This window comes from Osmerus eperlanus, chromosome 6, assembly GCF_963692335.1.
Source record: "Osmerus eperlanus chromosome 6, fOsmEpe2.1, whole genome shotgun sequence".
NCBI classification, from domain to species: Eukaryota; Metazoa; Chordata; class Actinopteri; order Osmeriformes; family Osmeridae; genus Osmerus; species Osmerus eperlanus.
In genome coordinates this window covers 18,520,294-18,543,117 of record NC_085023.1, presented here as the reverse complement: position 1 = coordinate 18,543,117, position 22,824 = coordinate 18,520,294, and the positions used below count along the sequence as shown (strand labels likewise).

At 44.4% G+C, this 22,824-nt stretch overlaps 1 protein-coding gene across 1 annotated transcript; it reads left to right on the top strand.

The window, feature by feature from the left end:
- On the top strand, positions 1 to 22,807 carry LOC134022574 (inactive phospholipase D5-like). Its single transcript, XM_062464203.1, has 10 exons — positions 1 to 442; positions 11,499 to 11,632; positions 15,636 to 15,822; positions 16,411 to 16,519; positions 17,118 to 17,245; positions 18,048 to 18,245; positions 19,546 to 19,682; positions 19,790 to 19,955; positions 20,116 to 20,206; positions 20,358 to 22,807. The coding sequence occupies exons 1-10, from the start codon at positions 437 to 439 to the stop codon at positions 20,672 to 20,674; spliced, it is 1,473 nt and encodes a 490-aa protein (XP_062320187.1). The 5' UTR covers positions 1 to 436; the 3' UTR covers positions 20,675 to 22,807.
- The last annotated feature ends 17 nt before the right edge of the window (positions 22,808 to 22,824 follow it).

Below are 22,824 nucleotides of genomic sequence, written 5' to 3'. Positions count from 1 at the left end.
GAACCAGAGAAGAAAAGAGTAACATAGTAAGACAGTAAAAGAGAGAAAGGGAGAGAGAGAGAGACAGAGAGTTATAAGAAGGTGAAGGAAGGAAGAGAGCGGAGAGAGTGTGAGACTGTGTGAGACAGAAGGTGGTAGTGAGAGATAGAGTGAAGGAGAGAAAGCGCGTGAGAGAGAAACAGAGGGAAGGACGGAGGGAGGGAGGCAGGAAGAGAGAGAGAGAGAGAGATAGCATCATGTCAGGGCTTAGTGTCTCCCTGTCGCTACACTTCACATCCTACCTCTCAGTTGGACTGTGTCCAGTGAGTGAGCGAGAGAACAGCAGCCAGTAAGAAGAGAAGTGTTTTACCTCCTCTGTGACTGACAGAGAGAGCAACTTCCCCTCCAAACACACACACGTGTGCTTTTAAGAGGAGCATCGTCATAGAAGTTCACCATGAAGGTAAGTTCTGCTGAACTCCAGACAGGTTTGTGAGAGGAAGTTGATACTCTGGAGAGTGTCTACATGTCAGCAGCCAACATGTCTCTGCAGGTAGCTAGCACTGGGACTCTGGCCAGCTGTATGCTCATGTTTTAGATTCCAGTCATGTTCAGCTGACCGTTTGACACTCTGAAAAGGTTTTGTGGATAAACAAAACCCTGGACAGCAGATCCAGATGAATGACTTGAGCTTGTAGCCTGGGACTTTATGTGTTTTGGTGCAAAGTTCTGGCCATCTTATGTGACTCGTAGGGCTGTGAGTCAGTTTGTGACGATGTTTGGTCTGTGTTATGACTGTGAGTGTAAATAGTTTTTCCTTTTTAAGAGAGAAATTACTTAGTGTTAGTTTTGGCGGCTATCTAAGACCATCAGGCTGATTGATGATTTGCTGTGTTTTTGGAGGGAAACTCTGGCTTTTGAATAAGAAACAAGATAACTTCTCCTGACCTGATGGACTCCAGAAGATGAAATTAGCAGTCAGTTTTCAGTTGAACTGTTTTTCCTTAATAGAGACTTCTCAAAGACCTGACATTGGTGCATCAATTATTTCCATATATGTCTCTCCCCTTCAGACATACTGTTTAGGCAGGCTGGTTTGGGTGGTGTGTCAGAACAGGCTGTCAGACTTTCAAGGAGAAAAAAGGGTTATTGTGTAGTGTTTTTGACAACCTTGTCTTCGGCAAGTCACAGCTCACTTAGCAGTTTTGGAAGGGTTGGGGGAAGGGGGGGGGGGCAAAGTGTGTTTGTCCCTTATTTTTTCTTCTCCTCAAGGCTGTCACTCCTTTCAGCCTGGTTGCACAGAGCATGTCTGACACCCGGCGTGGTCAGCCAGAACCCAAAACCCCGAAGGGAGGGGACACGGACGCTCTTTATCCTTCTCACAAACAGTATCTGTATGCAGGGGCACACACACAACCACATGAATACACACACACACTCGCAGGAACACGGAGAGACTCTCGCTGAGCTAACAGAACCAAGCAAGCAGAAAGTCAGTTGGAAAAGGGGAGTCAAAACAGCTGGGGGGTACCCATGGAAACCTAACCACTTATTCTAGGATGTATCGAATGAAACAGTCGATTTCATCAGTTATGTGGTGATATCAGTCTACTCGAGGGCTGTGGTTTCAGATTCTCATTTAGCTCTCTCACTGGCACCGTGTTTGTTTATTGCACGTGTGAGGGTTTGTTCTACTGTTCGTGACTGTTTGTGTTTATGTGTGTGTGTGTGTGTGTGTGTATTTGTGTGGACACACTGAAATTACAACAGCAGTCTTTCCCAGACCCCATGCTGAGATATAGATCCCTGAGCAGAATTCTGTCCTATTTGCTGAATGTACAAAAAAGAAAAGGCAAAAAAAAGAAAATTCTGCAGACTGGTACATTTTAACACTATAGCACTTTAGCACGTTCTCATGTACATTCCCATGAGAGGGCTGACAAATAATATAGACTGCAGTCTCAGTGGTGTACATGTCTCTAAAACAGCTGAAGATGGTAATTCTGCTGAAGTCATATTGATTGATGAGAAAGGTCCTGTTTAACATGACAGAATTCTAAACGCTTTCAGCAAAGACTGCGATGTTCAAAATAAGCAGTTTAAAGGGGTCCGTTTTGGCCAGGCCGTATCTTCCTCTTCTCATTAAACATCCCACATATCTCACACAGCTGCTAGATCACATTTCTGGTTGGTGGAGACACAAAGAGACAAAAGACTGGCCAGCCGCAGTATGGAGACACACCATCTATCACCTTCTCTGCTAACTGGCCCTAACCGAATAAAACAAATGCTAGCCCTCCAAAGATAATGAGATCCCAGCTACACAAACTGTCTGGTTTATACAGGCATTAATTACATCCCTGGATTAAATCACATGAGAGAGTTTTCCAGTAATACACAACATTAAATTGGTGTTGAACCTATGTAGAAACGCAATAGTAAATGCATTGTAATTAATATTGGTGGGTCAAGAACCAGTCACACATACTGTTAACAGAGACCTATGGATGTTCCACAGTAATCAATCACCTTGACATGTGTGTGTCACAGAGAATGTGGGTGTGGTTTGGAACCATCACCCTAATAGCTGAACGGCAGAGAGATGACAAATGTAGCTCTCAGATCTCATCCTGTCAAGCTCAGCCTCACAGTAAGAGACAACATAACGAGTCATCTGTTTTCATTAATATTAACTTTCACAAGTAGCGGTTTCCAATCACAGTGTGTGATAAAGCAGGTGATGTCACATGGGATCATATTAGGCATGGCTGTTTAGTCCATCTCTGCTAGGGTCAGGGGCTGCTCATGCTCTATTTAATTTGTCCCTGTGTGCACTTCCAGATGCAATTTCTCTCCAAACACATTACAGGCACTCTCTGTGCCTGTAATGTGTTCCTGTGTCTGTCACTACCTTGATTTAGTTTGACAGTTGATTCATCTCTCACTCCCAACCAGGACAAGATTCACAAGAACACAGAAACACACACACACTCTTCATCACCCTCTCCTTTAAGAGGCTCCTGTCCCCCTGCCATAAAACAACACTGTTCTGGGAAACTTTCAATCACAAAGTCTGGAAATGTTTAAAAAAAAAGTTGGACCAGCTACAAATCTTTGAGAAAGAGGTCAGTGACAAGGTTCTGGTGTTGAGCTGTAATTCATCTGCAGTGCCGTTCTCCTCCTGTCGTGGAGAACGCAGTCTCCTTTCCTGAGGTGGCAAAGCTCTGCCCAGGACTGTGTTTTGTCCAAAGCTAAATGCAGTTCAGTATTGTAGCAATTCAAATACGAAGGAATGACTGAATATTTCATATTTGTGTCATGCCACTTGGTGGCCCATCACATATGGGAGAATATGCATACATGAATACACACTAACAGTCATACAAAAACAGCACAATAAAACACTGGTATTTTCTTATTCTGACATCAACTTTGCTTTTCCTGTTTGGATTCTTCCTTGTAGGCTGTGACTGAATGTCGGTCTATGTGCCAGAATGCGATCATGTCCGTTGCTGTTTTGAGTTTAATGCTGCACTCACTGCTCTGTGGTTTCCCCATCCTGAAACACAACCCAACTGCTCCACATTAACATCATCTCATTTCACATTTTCAGCAAGGCAGACTCTCATATGTAAAATAGATATACTCCTTTGATCGATGGCCATGCCTTGGGTTGTCCAATCTGCTGATGAAGATCTTTATGGATATTCTAAACCCCCACTGTAGAACTACAAAAGTAAAATAAGTGAGAGGAACGATATCCCTCCTGCACTCAGAACATGCTCCTAATTGAATCTGTCTTTGTCTCTATGTTCTTTATTCTGCCTGGTCTTCTGTCTCCTAATGAAAGGACTAACTGAGCCTTGCAGCTTGTGGGGGGGAACACAGAGGAGCTGTTGGCAAGGCTTTAATGACACGTTCAGTTTGCAGGGGAGTGGGTTTGTGGGTATGGGTGGCTGGGGGTGCGTGTTTTTGAGTGTGTGTGTGTGTATGTGGGTGTGAATGTGTAGTTGTGTGTGTGTGTGTGTGTTTGGTATGCTGCGAAGGCTGCAGTGATGTGATCTTGCAGTTTACACCCTCAGCTCTAGCAGTGTAATTCTACATCCTGCTGATTCCACAGTTAAAAAATGGATTCTACGGAAGGGGGTGCCTGATTGGTTGGTAGTGACATACCACCAGGGGCAACACGATAGTCCAACAGATATGCCGAGAGGGCAAGGGCGAGAAACAGGAAACATTAAGGGAATCACACTCGTAAGCAAAAAAAAAACATACTTCATTGTAAAAGGAGAACAGTCACAGAACTAATGTTTGTCGCTAACAGCATCAGCAAAATGTTTTCTCATACGAGATTGAAGGATATGTTTCCGTAAGGTAGATAGGGCTAACATCACTGACACTCAGGTAGGAAGGATTAGGGGTCAATATTTTCAGAGTAAAATTACCAACTGGCTGGTAATGAAATATCTACTTTCTTCCCTGTAGCATTCCTCTGAAAGGTGAAAAGGCAGAATGAGAAGTAGGAGATCTTTAACGGGGTCCTGGGTCTGGGCGGGTGGGGGCCAGGGGTCAGGGGCCAGGGTCTTTAGGGACAGGATCTGGGGATACATGGGGGTTGTAGAACGTCTATAGGGTTGTAGGGGGGTCAGTTGTCTTACATGCCAGCACTGGATATGTATGGAGCCTCTCATGTTGTTGTAATGGAGATTTTATAGATTTATTGATCAAGGGAGGCTGGCTGAAATCAATGTGCTGGACTGCTGGGCTGAGTTGGGGGATCATGGGGGGGGGGGTGAGGTGGGAAAGCAGGTAGGCAGGAAGACAGAGAGGCTGGGAGGTAGGGATTGGTAGGATGGGAGGCTGTAAGGCAGGGAGACTGTTAGGCAGGGCAGATGGGAGGCAGGAAGGATGGGAGGCAGGGAGGATGGAAGAGGGAGGATGGGAGGCAGGGAGGATGGGAGGCAGGGACGATGGGAGGCAGGGAGGATGTGAGAGGGAGGATGGGAGGCAGGGAGGATGTGAGAGGGAGGATGGGAGGCAGGGAGGATGGGAGGCAGGGAGGATGGGAGGCAGGGAGGATGTGAGAGGGAGGATGGGAGGCAGGGAGGATGGGAGGCAGAGAGGATAGGAGGCAGAGAGGATGGGAGGCAGGGAGGATGGGAGGCAGGGAGGATGGGAGGCAGAGAGGATGGGAGGCAGGGAGGATGGGAGGCAGGGAGGATGGGAGGCAGAGAGGATGGGAGGCAGGGAGGATGGGAGGCAGGGAGGCAGAGATCTCAACATGCTTCAGTAGAAAGATGCCTTCCCTGGGGGTCTCTTCCAGGGAGAGATACTGTGTGTGTATGAGTGTGTGCGTGTGTGTGTGTGTGTGTGTGAGAGAGAGAGAGAGAGAGAGAGAGAGAGAGAGAGAGAGAGAGAGAGAGAGAGAGAGAGAGAGAGAGAGAGAGAGAGAGAGAGAGAGAGAGAGAGAGAGAGAGGGCGACAAAGAGAGAGCTCTGGCTGAAACTATGTTTGATTATAATTATTGTGCTTGGAATGTGAATTTGTGCTCTATCAAGAATCATTCTGGATGCTGTGAATAAACAGAGTCTCAGCTGTTTGGCATTGACTCATCCCTCACTTCTCTCGTTTGCTGTCTGTCTTAATTTCTACTTTCTTTACCAATCCTGTCTCCTCTCATGTCAGACATCACAGTTAGAGTTCATGATCTGTCCATCGCCACTGACACATACATCATAAACGATCAAAATTAGAAACAAGAACTTCTTTACACAGGCATGGCACTTCTGCAATCTAACTTTCTCATTTAACTTCCTCCCTCCATCCCAACAAGTTTTTGCTGCAAGGCAAACACCAGCATTTGTCTTGAGAGGAAGACTTTGACCTTTTGTGTCCCGAGGCGGTAATTGGAAAGGTCAGGTAAAAGGTCTTGGTAAACCTTCAGGAATGAGATCACAACCATGAAATACGGGACCTGACTGGTGTGAATATGTGTTGTGGATAGTGGATGTGGAAGATTGATTGATTTAGGTTATGTTTGCTTTTGTTTTGGCCTTTACAATTACAAAAGGTCCCTGGTTCCTTTAAGGAGACTTTAAGAACTCTTATGTCCAACAGCTGGGGACATTTAGGACGGATACACTGGAAATCCAATCAAGCATTGGAGGAAACGTTGAGTCTTGAATCCCAGACATTGAAGGTTTAAATCATTTGTCTGGTCTAACAGGTGTAATTGGCACCATCAATCACTTCTGATGCGCTAGGTCACATGGGAACTAGGGACCAATCAGAAGCAGCCAAGGTCTTCCGATGATTACAGGACGTTAGTCACAGTCATTGTCAGCTTGTTCATGCCTCTCTACCCCTCACCCATCAATAACAGTCTGGACAAGAACAGACAGGCTGTGTTTTAAGACGTTGCTGAATTGAATTTGTAAATGGCTTTTCAAAATGCTCAATGTTAAAAACACGCGCACACACACACACAAGATAACATGACATTGTGGAATAGCAAGAACTCATGCAACAGGACTCAATCGGAACAATAAAGAACAACCTTCATGGCCAATCCACAGGGGGAAGTATAGATGACTGTTACATCCCTTGCTGATTGGTGATAGATCTGCCAACATTGAACTCTCATCTGCAAATTGCTAACAGATTGAAACTGGGCTCGTCCATGCCCTGCTTAAGTGGTGAATGATAGAACATTCTGGAGAGAGGATTGTGGTGGGGGGGGGTGGGGGGTGGGGGGGGCTGAAAGCATGAAGACAGCAATGACAAACGTGTCTGTTGGGAGGCCAAGGTGACGTAAACGACATCAGAAAGCCTTGTCGGGACTTGACATGGCTGAGGAGAGACAGGTACCATGGCAGAGCTGTGGATGGGATGATCATAGCTTTACAGAACCTCTGACTGGGATCAAGACTCGGGCCTGAGAAGAATGCTCTGTGCCAGTGTAGGAGACTTGCATGATCGAGTGCATCGACGTGCTCCTCTAAAAAGCCTGGGACTCGTTTTGAAAGGGCAGTAGTGTGGAAGGAAAGGGCTATGGGACAGCAACCAGCAGCTAGGGGGACAGAGGAAACACAGACCTTGTTTAGTGTAAAGGTACCATGTGCCAACTCGTTGTTAGAAGTGTCAGAAATAAACAAAGGACATTTCAACCTGTCCAGGCTGAACGCAAACATCCTCTGATGGAAGACAGGTAGAGAAGCGGCTTTCGGAAGGAGGCTAGCCAAGACACTGGCTTTCCTTTCGAGCGCGACACTTGGAAATAAACATTCCGAGCTACACTCAAATGCTCCCTGAAATCCTTAGTCTGTTTGTTGATCGTTCAATCAGCTTTTATGCATTTCATAGTGTCGGTAATGTGCGAACATATTGACCTCACTTAGCATGAATGTTTGATGAATGAGCCTGTGTCCGGGTTAGTCTTGCTTTGGAAGAGGAATATCAGGGCTTTTTCTAAACATAGTCAACATTATCAAGCCACATATATAAAAATATATATTTTATAAGACATCCATCTACTTAACTATGAGAATTAAGGGTTTAAAAGCCTTTCAGTCAATTCAGTCAATGGAGTAAGATGTAAAACACAGACATCTAGCATCTTTATTAGGTAGAAAGAAACGTTGGAGGTTTAATGCAATACATATTCCTGTGGCAAGCGAAAAAGATGGACAATGAATTATCCATTGGTCGATGCACAGACGTGGTTTTTCTTTCTGAGATGGCATTGTGCTTCGTAAAGAGCCCTGAACTACACTGAATTTCAGATTAGCAGCTCAAATATCTTTGTTTTTCTTTTTAGTAAACATTTGTAACTGTTTCTTTTCACTTTTTACCAGTTCAGCGGTTTATCGTGGCTGTGGACCATATTTAATATACATTGTATTCCACCCCTTTTCTAACCTGCATCTTTAGATATCTATACACATAAGCCTGACCCAGCTTGGACTCCCTCCTCTCTTTTCATCACTGTTAGCTTCTCCTCCTTAGAGATGGAGAGATAAATGGAACCGTCTCCTCTCCCACATTGCTCCAAGACCATTTGTACTTGTCAAAGGGATAAGCTTGAGAAATGTGATATCCTAAACAGTACTCAAGAAACAGATTTAGCACCGCGAACTGCTACCTTCAAAGACTGTGAAACTGGAAAAGATTCTATTTCAGTCTTATTTATAATTCAGTATTTAATAAAACACTGTCTCTCCTAGATGTTCCACACCATTCATTTAAGACAGCTTGTGGACCTTTCCCCTGTCTCTCAGTCGAGTTTCTGTGTCACGGATTGACTTTGTGTGTTTAATTTCCACACACACCTTTTTGTAATAGTTCCACGCTCCTCTCTCACACATACGAGCATACACACATTTCTTTTATTTACAGAATGTTACTGGCAAGGAATTTTATCACCTCTGCGTTGAGTTCAGTATGGGTCCTTACACCTTCAGCAGTGCAGCTGTCAGACGTGTGGTGCTACAGGAGCAAATCCTGATCTGCTAGATGCCAAGATGTCTCCAGGTCTCTTCTCACTACCATCAATTAGGGGGAATGAACTGACATAATGGTGCATCAGAGACAGTGTGTGTGTGTGTGTGTGTGTGTGTGTGTGTGTGTGTGTGTGTGTGTGTGTGTGTGTGTGTGTGTGTGAATGTGTGTGTTCAGAGTGCTGAAGGTGTGATATGAAACATCTGTGAAAGATACATACACATGCACACGCGTGCTCACACACACACACTTTCTGTTGCTAATCTGCGGATCTAGGCACAATTTAACACGATCAACAGCATGTATGTTAATGTTTGCGAGGACAGATCACCATGGCGTTTTATGAGTAAACGTTCTCTGGGGTACGCTGAAGTGATGCAGAGATAGTATTTTAGGTGACTGAATCTCAGCTACTGAACAGGTGTGTGTGCCATCTGCTGTACCATACACAATGAAATGTTATGAAATGTGATTAACCCAGCGAAGGCTCCCTCATATTAAACTCTGGGTGGAGGAACTATCTGGCCTCGAGGGTGCTGGTGATGAATCTTAAAGTCAAACATCGTGCTCACTGTCTTGTAAAGTCTTGTTTCAAGTCCAACAACTCATCATTCCAAGCTGGGTAGAAAGCACTGTAGTGTGACTACTGAAGCCTCCATGTTCCAGAATGGTTCTGGACCCTTGCCTTCAGTGAGCTGTGTATAGTGAGTGTCATTGAATGGCTGAAGTCAAATGAGCCCAGCTGTTCCCACCATCCTGTGTAACTGAATCTCCATCCACTATAAAGGGAAAAGGAAATCAGGCTGCGTCATGCATAATGTGCTCAAATGATTAGACCTCCCTTCAGCTCCTCTGAAAACCAGCCTGAACCAGCCTGTCGAAACATAGGTTATTTGTCATCGTTGCATCAAGACAACTAAGCTTTGTTTTTCTGTACATGTTAGCATTCACATTGGAGCTGCAGTGCTATGAGACCTAACGGGAAGAAATAGCAGAGAATATGCTGTGCCCACATCACTGTATATTTCTTTCTGCCTGTGGTGTTTCACAATTGCTATCCTCTGCCTCTCTGTCAAACAGCGTGGGTCCTTGGTAATCCGGAGCCTTGATAGAGGAGGGTAAATGAAAGTGTCGCTAATTGAGACTGTGCCATTTCCCTTCCGTTAATAACTCCCTGATTTGGAAATTAGTTTTCCATCCTATTCTTTCAGCAGGTAACACCATTGACAGCAGTCGTTTAAATGTATAGGAGCAGCTTAATTCGAAGTGTATCCTAAATGTTCTTTAGCGTATAGTTTTGCTGTCAAAAATGCGACTGTTATTCCCGTTGTGTCCTAGGTTTGTTGCTTCGTTGGCAGGGACTATGAAACACTTTAGGCAGATAAAGCGTCTATCCTGCGCCAACTTCTCTCTTAGCTAACACGCTGCTGCAGACATAACTTTGTAACATTTCGGCCAACACTCAATCTTTTGTAAGGTGTTAGATATGACCTCTATCAAACACACGTCTCACTGCCTCAGATCCCTGCTTGTGTATCAGTCTGTCAAGGCTTGGCTTCCCCTTCACCTCTGTTCATCTGTCGGGCACCGCGCCAACCGACGTAAACTGTGCCAACAACCCTTTCCACTGGGACTCCATGGAGCTTTTACAGCAGACACTGAGCAGCTGTTGGGTTTCCTGTTCTGTGTGTATACATGTGGACTTTAGTTCGATGTAGACTGTCATGACATGTCCTTGGCATTTGTGCCAGGGTGTATGTTGATGCTCATGTGGCTGTATCAGTACAGACTGATGTTTGGTACAGAATAGGTAGGCTATGGGGAGGGTGGAAGGTTGTTGAGTGGGTGGCTGTTAGACAGACTCACTCCTGTAATTGGAGGGTCTATCGATCCATGGTCCTGTTCCGGTGTCATGTGACACTGGTCAAGTCTCAAGAGCACACTTTCACTCTGACCCCCTGGCTTCCTGCTCTGCGATGCACTGTAATCACACACTTCACACTTCACACACACATATCCACGTGCTTAAAAGCTCATGCATAAATCACATGTACTTTGCACCTTGAAGGTAGAAATGCTGTAGTGGCATGGTCTTAGGAGGTCAGTGGTGCGTGGGATATCAAGCGTGTTCAGTGAGAGACTGAGAGTTGGTTGTGTCAATAGGCTCCAGTGTCCTAGGGTCATTAAGCATGGCTCCAACCATGCCATTTAAAAATATTTTGTATCGTTTTATAGAGAGGTTTGACATTTCTAATTAATTACTTAGCTCTGGGACGTCAATTTTACATTAAACAGACATGCAAAGCTTTTAAATTGCACAGTTACGGTCATGTGAAATCATTTTAGTCATAAATCTTCTCTGACACCTCTAAATGATGTCAATATTATTTATAGGTGTACACTGTCTGATTTGAATTTAAGCCTTGTTAATATCCATGAGACTTCTGGGACTCCAAACCAGAAGAAATGTCTCTCTCTCTGTCTCTGTCTCTGTCTCTGTCTCTGTCTCTCTCTCTTTCTCTTTCTCTCTCTCTACCTCTCTCTCTCTCTCTCTCTCTCTCTCTCTCTCTCTCTCTCTCTCTCTCTCTGTCCTGCTGAATTGGACAGGCCATTTGTTACCTTTCAGATTGGGGTTGCCATGACCTCTACCATATAGAACCCTTTGGATCCAACCCAATTATGTCAGGGAAGGGGCTAAAAATACCAGTTTGTTGTGGGTTCTCATGCTGCATACGGAAAAACATAAAATGTGGGTAAAATGGAGCCTAGCAAAGATGACTTCAGATTGTCTAGAAATATCTCTGAAGCAAGGCAAAATGATATATCTTCAGAGTCACTTCCATAGTATTGCAAATTGTTGTGTCCAAAATCCCCAAGGTAAATTATCTTACAATCAGTTTATATTTTGCTGATCTTTGCAATAAATGGTGCTAGACTAAGGCATGGCCGAGGGTAAGGCGGGGGGGACGGAGTGAAAATAACCATGTAGGCATTTAACAATGTGTTGTTCCTCTGTCTTGCAGTCTCAGCAGAAATGCATTGTGATCTTTGCACTGGTGTGCTGCTTCGCCATCCTCCTAGCCCTCATCTTCTCAGCAGTGGACCTGTGGGGCGACGAGGACGGCATCACAGAGGAGAACTGTAACAGGAACTGCAGGTGAGGTCTGCAGAAAACAACACCGTCTTCTTACACCCCAAAAGCTGCTGTGTTAAGTTATGCGATCTGTGTTCATCCATCGTGAAAAACAAAGCTCACGTGGAGGTAAGGGCCCAGGTTTGCTACTGAGGTCAAGTGCTTTGCGTGTGAGCACAATGATGGGGATGTGTGTGATTCGTGTGATGTGTGTTGTTGTGAGATTGTTGTGGTGAGGAGGGATGAGGCTGGTTATTGCTGAGCTGTTCCCCCTCCCTTTCTCCCAATCTCTTTCTCCCTCTCTCTTTCTCTCTCCCAATCTTTCTCACTCCCTCTCTCAACTTATATTATCCTCCACATCCATTACAGCCAAGGCTCTAGTTGCCTGTTACCAGGCTCTCTGTCTCTGGTTCTACCCTTCAGAGCAATCTGTCCAACATCACTCTGCCCCAATGAAGGCTGTAAATTTAATTCCAACTTGTAAAGTCAAAATTGATTCTTCTCTCAATGGGTACCCTTAGGCTTTGGGTGGAGATGCAGGGGGTAAGTGACACAGTGAGAGAAAAAGAGAGAGAGGGGATAGAGTGGGGTAAGAAAAAGAGAGAAGGAGAGAGAGGGAGAGAGGGGAGAGAGAGATGGGAGAGAGAAACAAAGAGAGAGAGAGAGAGAGAGAGACAGAGAGAGAGAGAGAGAGAGAGAGAGAGAGAGAGAGAGAGAGAAGGGAGAGAGACACACCTCTAAATGGGTCAATGTACTGTCCTGAAGTGGTATCAGTAGTGGAGTGGCAGAGTCATTTCTCTCCCTAACTTCACACAGGAAAACTCCTCCTGTCATAGAGTGCCTTTACTTTCAGTCACAGATTAGGATTTTGTGATGCAGATTTTTCTTTTCATCAAGGATTCTCTAGAGAAAGCTGTAAGTAAGATGAGGAGGTTGTATGTACTGTAAATACAGAACTCCACAGAGGGATTTGCCAGTATATAGAAGGCTACTGTGTAGGGGTGAACACTGTTGAACACTGTTTTCATTCCATGTGAACCTTCAGATTTTACGGGAGACACTGGTACTCCAGGGAACGTCTTGTTAGACCGTACACACATAGCTTGGGACAGAGGCCTACAGTAAATAAATATTTCTTACCTCATACCTGTTACACCTAACTCACCCAGTCACACACTGTATTATTCAGAACACACATTCAGCAGTTACATAGAAGATTGTAAATGATAAATCAAACAGGGTACTCATTTATCATGGATCATTAACCACATTGTTTTCCAATACATGAGTCTATAAGAAATTCTACCAGATCAGTTTAAATGCATCCAAAGAACTATGTGATGGATGTCTCTTGGCCATACAGCTCAGTGCTCAGGATTAGATGTCAGATAAGAAGGTTGGTATTGATTCAGAACTAGGTAGCTGCAAGCAGGAAACCGAATACTCCAATATGTGTGGATGGAGAGCTAGAAACACCAGTAGGCACAGGTTTGCACACTTTTTCTATGTTACGATCACAGACTTGAATAACACATTCTCAATATGTTCTCAAGGCTGTCATTACCTGGGATCCATCTCACGTGTTTCACAAGAACATGGAGTGGTTCATGAATAAAGCTGTGCCATCGATGATAAGCCCAGACCCCTGTTCTGTCCGCTCAGCCGTATTTTAGATCATTATTCTAGAACCCAAGCAGAGATCTGGATGGATGGTGTGTAGGGATGCTACAACTGTATAACTCACCAGAAGGCCCGGGCTGGGCCAGGATATATCCAGTGTCAAAACCTGACACCGCTCCACTATATTTCTGAAAATGATCTCCTATCCTTTACTGTCTCTGTATCTGCAGCTGAGTTATTACTCTGTCAAGCAGTAAAGAACACATTTGTAATCATGAAAACAATGCACAACAACACATTGTCCTTCTGTCTCATTTGCATACTCCCCGGAACGTACTTTATTGGGTTCTCATTTAGAAGGCATGAAAACACCACCATCAATTCTTGGCATCTCTACTCACCCATGGGGACAGTTATAGTCCCTTGGAGGCCATGAGAATAGTTTCCACTATTCAACATGCCACTGTGCTGCATCCTGGTTAGAGAGCCTGCACACACCGATTTAACACCACACCCACTCTGCCCATCACCTGTCTTATGAGGACTTAATGGAGGCTACGCAGCAACTGTTTATAGGAGGATGTGATCGACTACAGAGAGTAAACTGTGGGGAAATCACCTTGTCTGGCAGAAGGGTGGGAGGAAATCTATTGTCATTCCACTGACAAGAAAAGTTTTAGATTTGGGTTGAAGGTGAAAAATGTCTTCTCCAGCAGCGTGGTGTGAGGCTCCGGGAGGGAACCATACCCTGACTGCACGCAGGACTGAAGAAGAAGGTTCACTGATTGTTCACGAATCAATGAATTCCCTCTGGAATCCTACGTCCGATTCTCACTTATAAACCTGTTCTCTTTTGGTTAACAACCCCAAACCCCAATGCATCATTTCCCTGGGAAAATGGATTGTGTTCCTTTATCTGAATAGGATGACCTCCCCCTCCTCCAACAATACCATTGACATGTTTTTTTATGTCACCTTATTGTTTAGCCCCTAATTTTTACATCTGTGCAGTTTCAATAGAACACGTATAAGCCATGTCCTAGTTAATGCTCTGTCTTTCCTGCTTTTCCAAATGAAGCAGAATGCATTGTGGGACTGTAAATCTTTGTTGTAATCTTGTCAAATCCATCTTTATATTGGGCCCATGCTAGGCTTCCCTTGTCAGGCTACTTAATTTTAAGCAACAAGAATAAATCCAGTACTGCATGTTAGGGATGCCAAGTTGATTTCCCAAATCTCTAATCCCATCCCCAATCCTAAAATACGTCAATATGAATAATCTATTCCCAGACGTTCCATCTCCACTCTTGTCAGGTTTGTTTCACATATAGGAAGAAACAGCATTTCATCCATGCAATGTCTGAATCAGCCAGTCAGTAAATTGATCCTCGCAGCCTACAGCGTTCACCAATCACTTTACTCCCAGCTCCTCTGCTTCATATGATTTACCATGTTTTCACTCCCGTATCGAGCCTGCTCTCAGCATGAAGAATGTGGCACAGCCCCTGGATCAGAATGAATCAATTGCGGGCTGGATACAGCAGTGAGCATTCAGGCTTGATAATAGCATGCTGGCTGTCTGAAACACTTGGTTGTCACGGTAAATCCAACATGTTTATGGTGTTCTTACCAATCTTGCTGATCCATAAGGGCCTGAAAAACACCTCTATTACCTTAATGACATGATGCCTGGACCGAACATCTAAGCGTTCCCCTCAGAGGGCCTCATGGCTTCAGTAGTACAGACGCAGCATGCTCCTGCTGTTTATGAAATGGATACACGGTATAGCTTCATAGGGAATTCAAAGCTGATTAAATTCCAACTCACAGGTGCCTGTTCACATATCAAAGTGGCACTGCAAACATTAAGGCAGGCCTCGTATTCACCAGGGCTTGTGCGTGCTGTGCATACAGTTTTTAATGTATGTACTGCAAGACACACATAAGTTATCACCCAAATGTTTAAATGGAGTGTGTTTTCCCAACCTATTTGCTGAGAAGGGAAGCCATAGGTGAAAGTGTATTAGAATGACCTCCTTTACACTGTATGTAATCTCAAGGCCATTACCCACGTTCTTAATGGCACTGTAGATAATAAGAGAATATATAATTGGTTATTTTCGACTAAAACTGCACTGCAATGTGTTCTACAGTTTTTCATTATTTTTAATTATTTTTTTCTTTAATAGACCGTCTCCTGCTTTTCAGCTTTCAATTTACAACCCTGAGAAAAAGCCATTTGTCTTTATGAAAGGCATAGTGCTACAATTTAAGCATTGAGTTGAGTTAATTAAATTGCCATTAGTTTGTGACAAAAACATCTCAACACAAAGACGTTGGGCCTGTCAGAGAAAACTAATCACTGTTGATGCAGCAAAAACATGTCTATAGTTTTGTTTTCCAACAGGGTTGTGCTTGTGGAGAACATTCCAGAAGACATCTCCTTCTTGGACAATGGCACAGCACACGTGCCTCTCTCGGTGGGGCTCCACAACCTGCTGAACCTGGCCACTCGCTCTGTGGAGATCGTCTCACCTCAGTGGGCCCTCAACACCTCAGACTATGAATCCAGTTTCCTCCCCTCAGCCAGGCAGGTGAGACTACCTGCTGTGGGAGCAATCTGGAAGTCATCTCCAAGATATGGAATTGTTCTATTTTTTTACCCAAGGTAGCTAGATACAAAGGTTTATGGAGAAGCCAATCTCATACATTACCAAACAGCTTGCAGCCATGGACAAGTAGGCCTAGTGAAATATCACTGCTTTTTACTGAGGATAGCTCAAATTACACTTGGTTTTGGCTGAATGAAGGTTTTGGACAACCTCCGTCTCTCCTTTGACAGAGCTGTATGTGTCTGTGTGTGTTTCATTAGTGAAGCTGGGATGTGTCTGGTCTAATGGCTCCGTATGGCAGTGCTCTTTGGGGGCTGCAGTCTGGGCAGATCTAATCACTGGAGCCGGCGGCAATTGTCTCTAGCATGCCTCAGAAAGAAACCATGGGTTTAAGGTATAACAATAGAATGGGGACCAGAGAGTTAAACAATATTGCAGACTGCAGATTGTACGTTCATTGGTTTGGGTGTGTGTGTGCCAGCCTGTGCATGTCTTCGCCAGCCAGCTGGCTAGCGACTACCATATTGCTAAATGTAATTTGAACCAAATGGCTAATGTGGTTTCTTTCAGGGTCGAGCTCTGCTGTACAAACTGCTGGGTCTAAAGGCTAAGAAGGTCAACCTGAAGATAGCTAGTGGGATGATTGAGTCAGCCGAGCTGAAGAGTCTTGATCGACACAGTGAGTCATTGCAACAGATTGTATTTAATAGATCCAATCTCATGACAATGTTGCATTGAATCTCCTATCTCTCTGCTTCTACCCATCCACCACTCACTGCCTCCACCCCTCCACCTCTCGCTGCCTCCACCCCTCCACCTCTCACTGCCTCCACCTCTCACTGCCTCCACCCCTCCACCTCTCGCTGCCTCCACCCCTCCACCTCTCACTGCCTCCACCTCTCACTGCCTCCACCCCTCCACCTCTCGCTGCCTCCACCCCTCCACCTCTCACTGCCTCCACCCCTCCACCTCTCACTGCCTCCACCCCTCCACCTTTCACTGCCTCCACCCCTCCACCTCTCACTGCCTCCACCACTCACTGCTTCCACCCCTCCACCTCTCACTGCCTCCACCACTCACTGCTTCCACCCCTCCACCTCTCGCTGCCTCCACCCCTCCACCTCTCACTGCCTCCACCCCTTCACCTCTCACTGCCTCCACCCCTCCACCTCTCACTGCCTCCACCCCTTCACCTCTCACTGCCTCCACCCCTCCACCTCTCACTGCCTCCACCCCTCACTGCCTCCACCCCTCCTCATTCTCTCTTCCTTCTCCAGGTGCAGACGTTCACTACGTAAACATGACGACCCTAACCAGAGGGCAGCTCCGCTCCTCCTTCTGGGTGGTGGACAGGAAGCACATGTACATCGGCAGTGGCAGCATGGACTGGCGCTCCCTGGCCACGGTACCTAGATACATCTGACCCAGTTCAGCAAACACACACACACACACACACACATACAACACACTCTCACAGGATACTCAAACAAGCAGAAATAATACAACAGCAACTTGAGTTCATGTTTGATGAAAAATATGCCAACCCAATAGGAGAGCGAGAAAGGAAACTGCTGATTTAATTGAGTGTGAACGCAATGAGAATATTTTTCGTGGTTCATTAATCTCAGACCCCTTTCTGTGTACCTGGCCTGACCCTGTCTATCTGTTATCCCTTTCTGAAATATATTGCGTTTCATACAAATTCTGAAGAAGGATGCAGTTGGTGTTTTTCGGAGAAACATTTCTTTGAAATGGAAATATAAGAGAGTAGAGACAGAGAGAGAGAGAGAGAGAGAGAGAGAGAGAGAGAGAGAGAGAGAGAGAGAGAGAGAGAGAGAGAGAGAGAGAGAGAGAGAGAGAGAGAGAGAGAGAGAGAGAGAGAGAGAGAGAGAGAGAGAGAAAAAGAGACAGTGGAAAGAACAAGTGCTGTGGATTCTCACTTCCTGGGGGTTGCTGTGGCATCGGAAAAGGCCTCGTAATTGGATGAGCCAGGAGCGCTGCTTCGTGTAGTTCAGGGATACGTACGGAAGGAGAGGAGAGGAGGAGGGGGATGAGAGGAGAATTAAGGGAGGAGAGGGGGTCCAAGACAGGGGAGAAAGGTAGAGGGAGAGAGAGAGAGAAGAGGCCTTGCCAGTGGGAAATGCTCTGATCTAATTCATTCATGATCCAACTTGGATATTGACTGATGTTGTTTTGGAATCTATCAGAGGAAGGAGCTGGGTATCATCATCTATGACTGCAGCTGTCTAGCCCTGGATCTCCACAGGGTGTTCAACCTATACTGGCAGCTGCAGTACAAGGAATTCATCCCCTCAATCTGGTCCAAGAGGCTGTACGCTCTGTACAACAAAGATGAGAAACTCTCCCTTCTCCTCAACAATACCAAGGCTGAGATCTACGTCTCTGTGAGTGGCTCACCCTTTATCCTCCAGTATAATTATTGATGCATTTTTTTACATTCAAATGATCCCACTGTAGCAAAAAATATATCTCACACATGGTAGATAATATTAATAAAACAAAGATAACAACTGTCTGTATCATTAAAATGGTGGAGATATTTGCATAGCCACATGAACCTTGCCGGTTTTAGCTTTTTATTTGCTCTGATAAGAATTAAATCTCTGTAACATCCTACCAGAGCTGTCATCACTTTTATAAGAGGTGTCAGGAAAAGAAAAATCTATTTTGCAGGCCTGCTCACAATAAGCAAGCTCCTTGCTGTGTAGGAACATTGGCAATAGATGACTGATGTCACAGGCTTCAGTAGGAAACATATGCTTGGAGGGTGTAAATGTTGCTTGGCCATCAGCAGTCGATGAACATCTCTAAATCCCTGGGAATACCTTCATCATTCCATGGATCGATAGCAAATAGCATCCTGTCTTCCATCACGGATCTCATCTCACACACCCTCTATGTCTCACAGATGGAGTGGGTATATGAAGTACTGTTGTGTTCTTACAGAAACACAGACACACAAACATGTAAACACGCGCCCACACATAATCACACATAAACCACACCTCATCTGACACAACAAAAAACAAATTCCAAGCGCACACTGAAAAGCCCTCCACTCCTTATTAATCTAGTAAGGCAATTCTTGGACAAGGAAAGACAAAGAGATTAAAATAAATAACACAGAGACAGGCTCGGTTCCTGGGAGAGACACTGCAGAAAGCATGTGGTAAGAATACTAATGAAGCTGAAGAAGTTTGTACATTCAGAGAGGTGATGATACAGATATCAATCTAAAAGAGGGGGATGTTGATGAGGATGAAGATAGCAATGGTGTGGCGATGATGATGACGTCAATGAAAGTGCAGCCACGACAACAAAACAAATAGGGAGTCAGGTGGCTGAGCGGTGAGGGAATCGGGCTAGTAATCCGAAGGTTGCCAGTTCGGTTCCCGGCCGTGCAAAATGACGTTGTGTCCTTGGGCAAGGCACTTCACCCTACTTGCCTCGGGGGGAATGTCCCTGTACTTACTGTAAGTCGCTCTGGATAAGAGTGTCTGCTAAATGACTAAATGTAAATGTAAAGTGCAGCCACGTCAACAAAACAAATTGAATTCCACTCATGCGATAGCACTGGCAATGCCAGGGTTTCGCTTTGACCCCAGATTAACCCTTTTCTTGATCCAATTTACATGATTGTCAAACTGAATATAATCCACCTGCTGTGTGACTGTGTGCTTCCAGACCTCCCCGGAGGTTCTGTGTCCTAAGGACAGGACCAGAGATCTGGAGGCCATCTCCAGAGTCATCCAGGAGGCTAGAAAGTTCATCTACATCTCCATAACAGACTACTTGCCACTCATCAACACCAACCCACAGAGGTCAGTGAGAGGTTTAAAGACAAACACACACACACTGGCACACATCTATGCCAACACACACTGACACACAATACACAAACAATGAGGCCCTTTCCTGTCCCTGGTAGGTATTGGTCCCGTATAGACGGGATGGTGAGAGAGGCGTTGATCTTAAGGAACGTCAGAGTACGTCTGCTGGTCAGCTGTTGGGAGCAGACTCACCCCCTGACCTTCAACTTTGTCTGGTCTCTGAAGACTCTGTGCATGCAGCAGACCAACTGTTCACTGGAGGTGGTGAGTTCATGACTCAGACCAGACTCAAACCCAACACACCTGCACACACTCTTACCCAGATACCCGAACCATCAGACTGCCAACTGTTCTTCTGTCCTGTTGAATTCCATTCACGTCTTGATGAGGACTGAGTGATCTCTGTGTTCCTCACTCTGTGTAGAAGTTCTTCAGTCCAAGTCAGCAGTGGGATAGAACAGTACGTGGAATCAACCACAACAGGTTCATGGTCACAGACAAGGCTGTGTACATAGGTAAGCCCAACTCTCAGTAAGTTTGATCAATACAGTATTTTTGCCACCGTAACCTAGGGGATAACATTGATTGTTTAACTGGTCAAATACCAGCTGGTCACAATGGCTTATCCTTCAGGGTTGTTTACATACATCTCTTGTCCCCATATAGGAAACTTGGACTGGGTGGGTAACGAGTTTGCCTTCAATGGGGGGGCGGGGATGGTGATAAATCAAGAAGACGGTATGGAGCAGAAGAACTTAACAATAGTGGACCAGATAAGGGCAACATTCGACAGGGACTGGTATTCCCAGTATACCAGGACTCTACAGTCCAATAAGATCCCTGTCTGCAACAAGCATCAAATCAACCGGTTAGCACCACTCAAAGCTATCCAGATTCCAACCGACAATGGAATGGCATTTCTTGGAGCCAGCCAATCAATGGAGAGCAGTGGGAGTAGAGAGAGCTCCAATGGCTCTCTGTGACCATGAGGAGAACAGTTTCCTTACCCATGGTATTGTTTTTAGCATTGGAGGGAGACCTATAAGGAAGGCGTTGCTGAAAGTGACATTTGGAAAATAGCATTGAAGCGTCTGTTAAAGCTTTGGGCCAGAGTGGATTTCAAAGAAAGAGGAATGGGACTTTTTAAAACACCAACATAGAAAGAAGACACTGGTCATGAAATATGTCTGTCAATCTATCTGTTTATAATATATGTGTTTCCTATTAACGGCCAACCCCTGGATGAGAAATGGTGGACCTCATTGATTACAAATAATTGTTTAACATGATTTCATACATTTTAACAGTAATGACATTACTGTTAAAATGTTACTTTTAACCTTTTAATATGACTTACAACTGTGTGTGTGTGTGTTTGTAAATCCTTCATTAAGTTTTACTCCAAAATTGTTTACCCAGCGTGTGAGTGGAATGGAATTTATGATCAGAAAAAAATCTGTTGCTTAAAGCTATACAGAAAATGCTGTATCCACACTAGCATACCCAGTAGAATGTATAGTAATGTATCACTTAATCGTAAACACTTACGAGTGTGAGTTATGAGTATGCTACTGTGAATATATGAGCACTGGAGATCAGGTGTGGGTTGTGCTGGCCAATGAATGTTCTCTCTATAATCTACTCAGCACAGCCCTCTTTTTATCTCTAAGGCCTCTCCAACCTCCTCAGCCAAGTCCCAATGACCTGGTCCCATCTGTTTGGTCCCAACAGCTGATCAAACAAACTAATGGGAAAATAATAAGAGATGGTTATTATGATGCCATGACCTCATCTGGCCCACAAGTGTTGGCATCTAGGTTACTTTAGATTTCTCTACAGGCTCTCTACATATATGCAGGCTAAAATTTATTTTCTTCAATGCATATTTTGTCTTGTATGTTCATTTTGTTGTAAATTGATTTAGAGTACCGAAGAAAAAAAAAAAACTTTAAAATACCTCTAATCCAAAGGGACAACTGTAGCTCAGTTATGCATGAATAGTTGGAGTGGGCTTCGGTTGATCAAATCAATGCAATGAATTTTTCATTAGACCTTGATACCATTGCCAGTTTGGCAAAGGACAAGGTCTGCAATGTGAGAATAACACAGTGGTTAACATGGCAGTTCCAGATTCACAGTTTCCATGTCAGCACTTGCAATTCACAGGTTCAGATTTTAAACCGAATTGCTCTGCAATTACTAGTAGATGATGTTATACTCAAATGTACCATTTTTGGTGTCTAAGTTGACAAACGATACACACGATACTTGAACATTTAATGCGTTGAGCAGTCTGTTCAAGAACGGTTGTGTCATTGTATAGTCACTAACTAGCCCACTGATGTTTCTACTTTTTACCTTCAAATAGGCAGTATCTTTCACTAACTCTACTCCACCAACAATGTGTCATTGTGGCCTCCAACATCACCATAAAAGAAGAGAGCAAACCCTACTAGGGTGTAGCCCAGACATCCCACCATTACATCTACACACGGCTGATTACTGACTATTGCCCTCTAGTGTTGGACAGAGAAAGGTGTCTGCCTTAAAATCACATCACACTTTACACAAGCAGACATGCACACACATACATTAAACAGATATTATCCTTGTTCCTGGCACTTTTCCGTATTAATTACGTTTTATTTTCTATTACTGATTTGTGGTCAAGCTTACTTTGACCAGCCCCACAGTGTGATAATCCTGTCAGTTCAGACAGGTTTTTTCTATTTATTTATATATTTATTCTCTCTTGAACATTGTTCACAGACTGCCACCTGTGGGACAGTATGTGCCTGAAGCAAAAACCCTTACTTCATGTACAACGTGGATACAATAGGCTTTTTAAAGCCAAGCATTACAGACCTAGGAGTATACACTATACAAACTGCTTTTGTGTATTCTTTATTTTGCGGAGTTTTGGCATGCCCACTAATTGCATGCACTGCCTTTATGAGCTATATATGATAGACCAAACCGTCTACCAACATTGTAATATGTATATTTAAGAAACACAAATGAATGACTATTTATTGTATGACCTTGTTGATACATGCACCTATCTAAAGGTGGGCCTACATTTCCTTTTCACTCTTAATAAAAAATGCAATACTGCTTTTGTATTGTAATTTAT

What these genes read in the sequence shown, in the direction of transcription:
- LOC134022574 (XM_062464203.1), top strand. An exon ending in GAAGAGTCTTGATCGACACA is followed by an intron (nt 16,520 to 17,117) that starts GTGAGTCATTGC and finishes TTCCTTCTCCAG; the next exon opens with GTGCAGACGTTCACTACGTA. An exon ending in CCAACTGTTCACTGGAGGTG is followed by an intron (nt 19,956 to 20,115) that starts GTGAGTTCATGA and finishes CACTCTGTGTAG; the next exon opens with AAGTTCTTCAGTCCAAGTCA.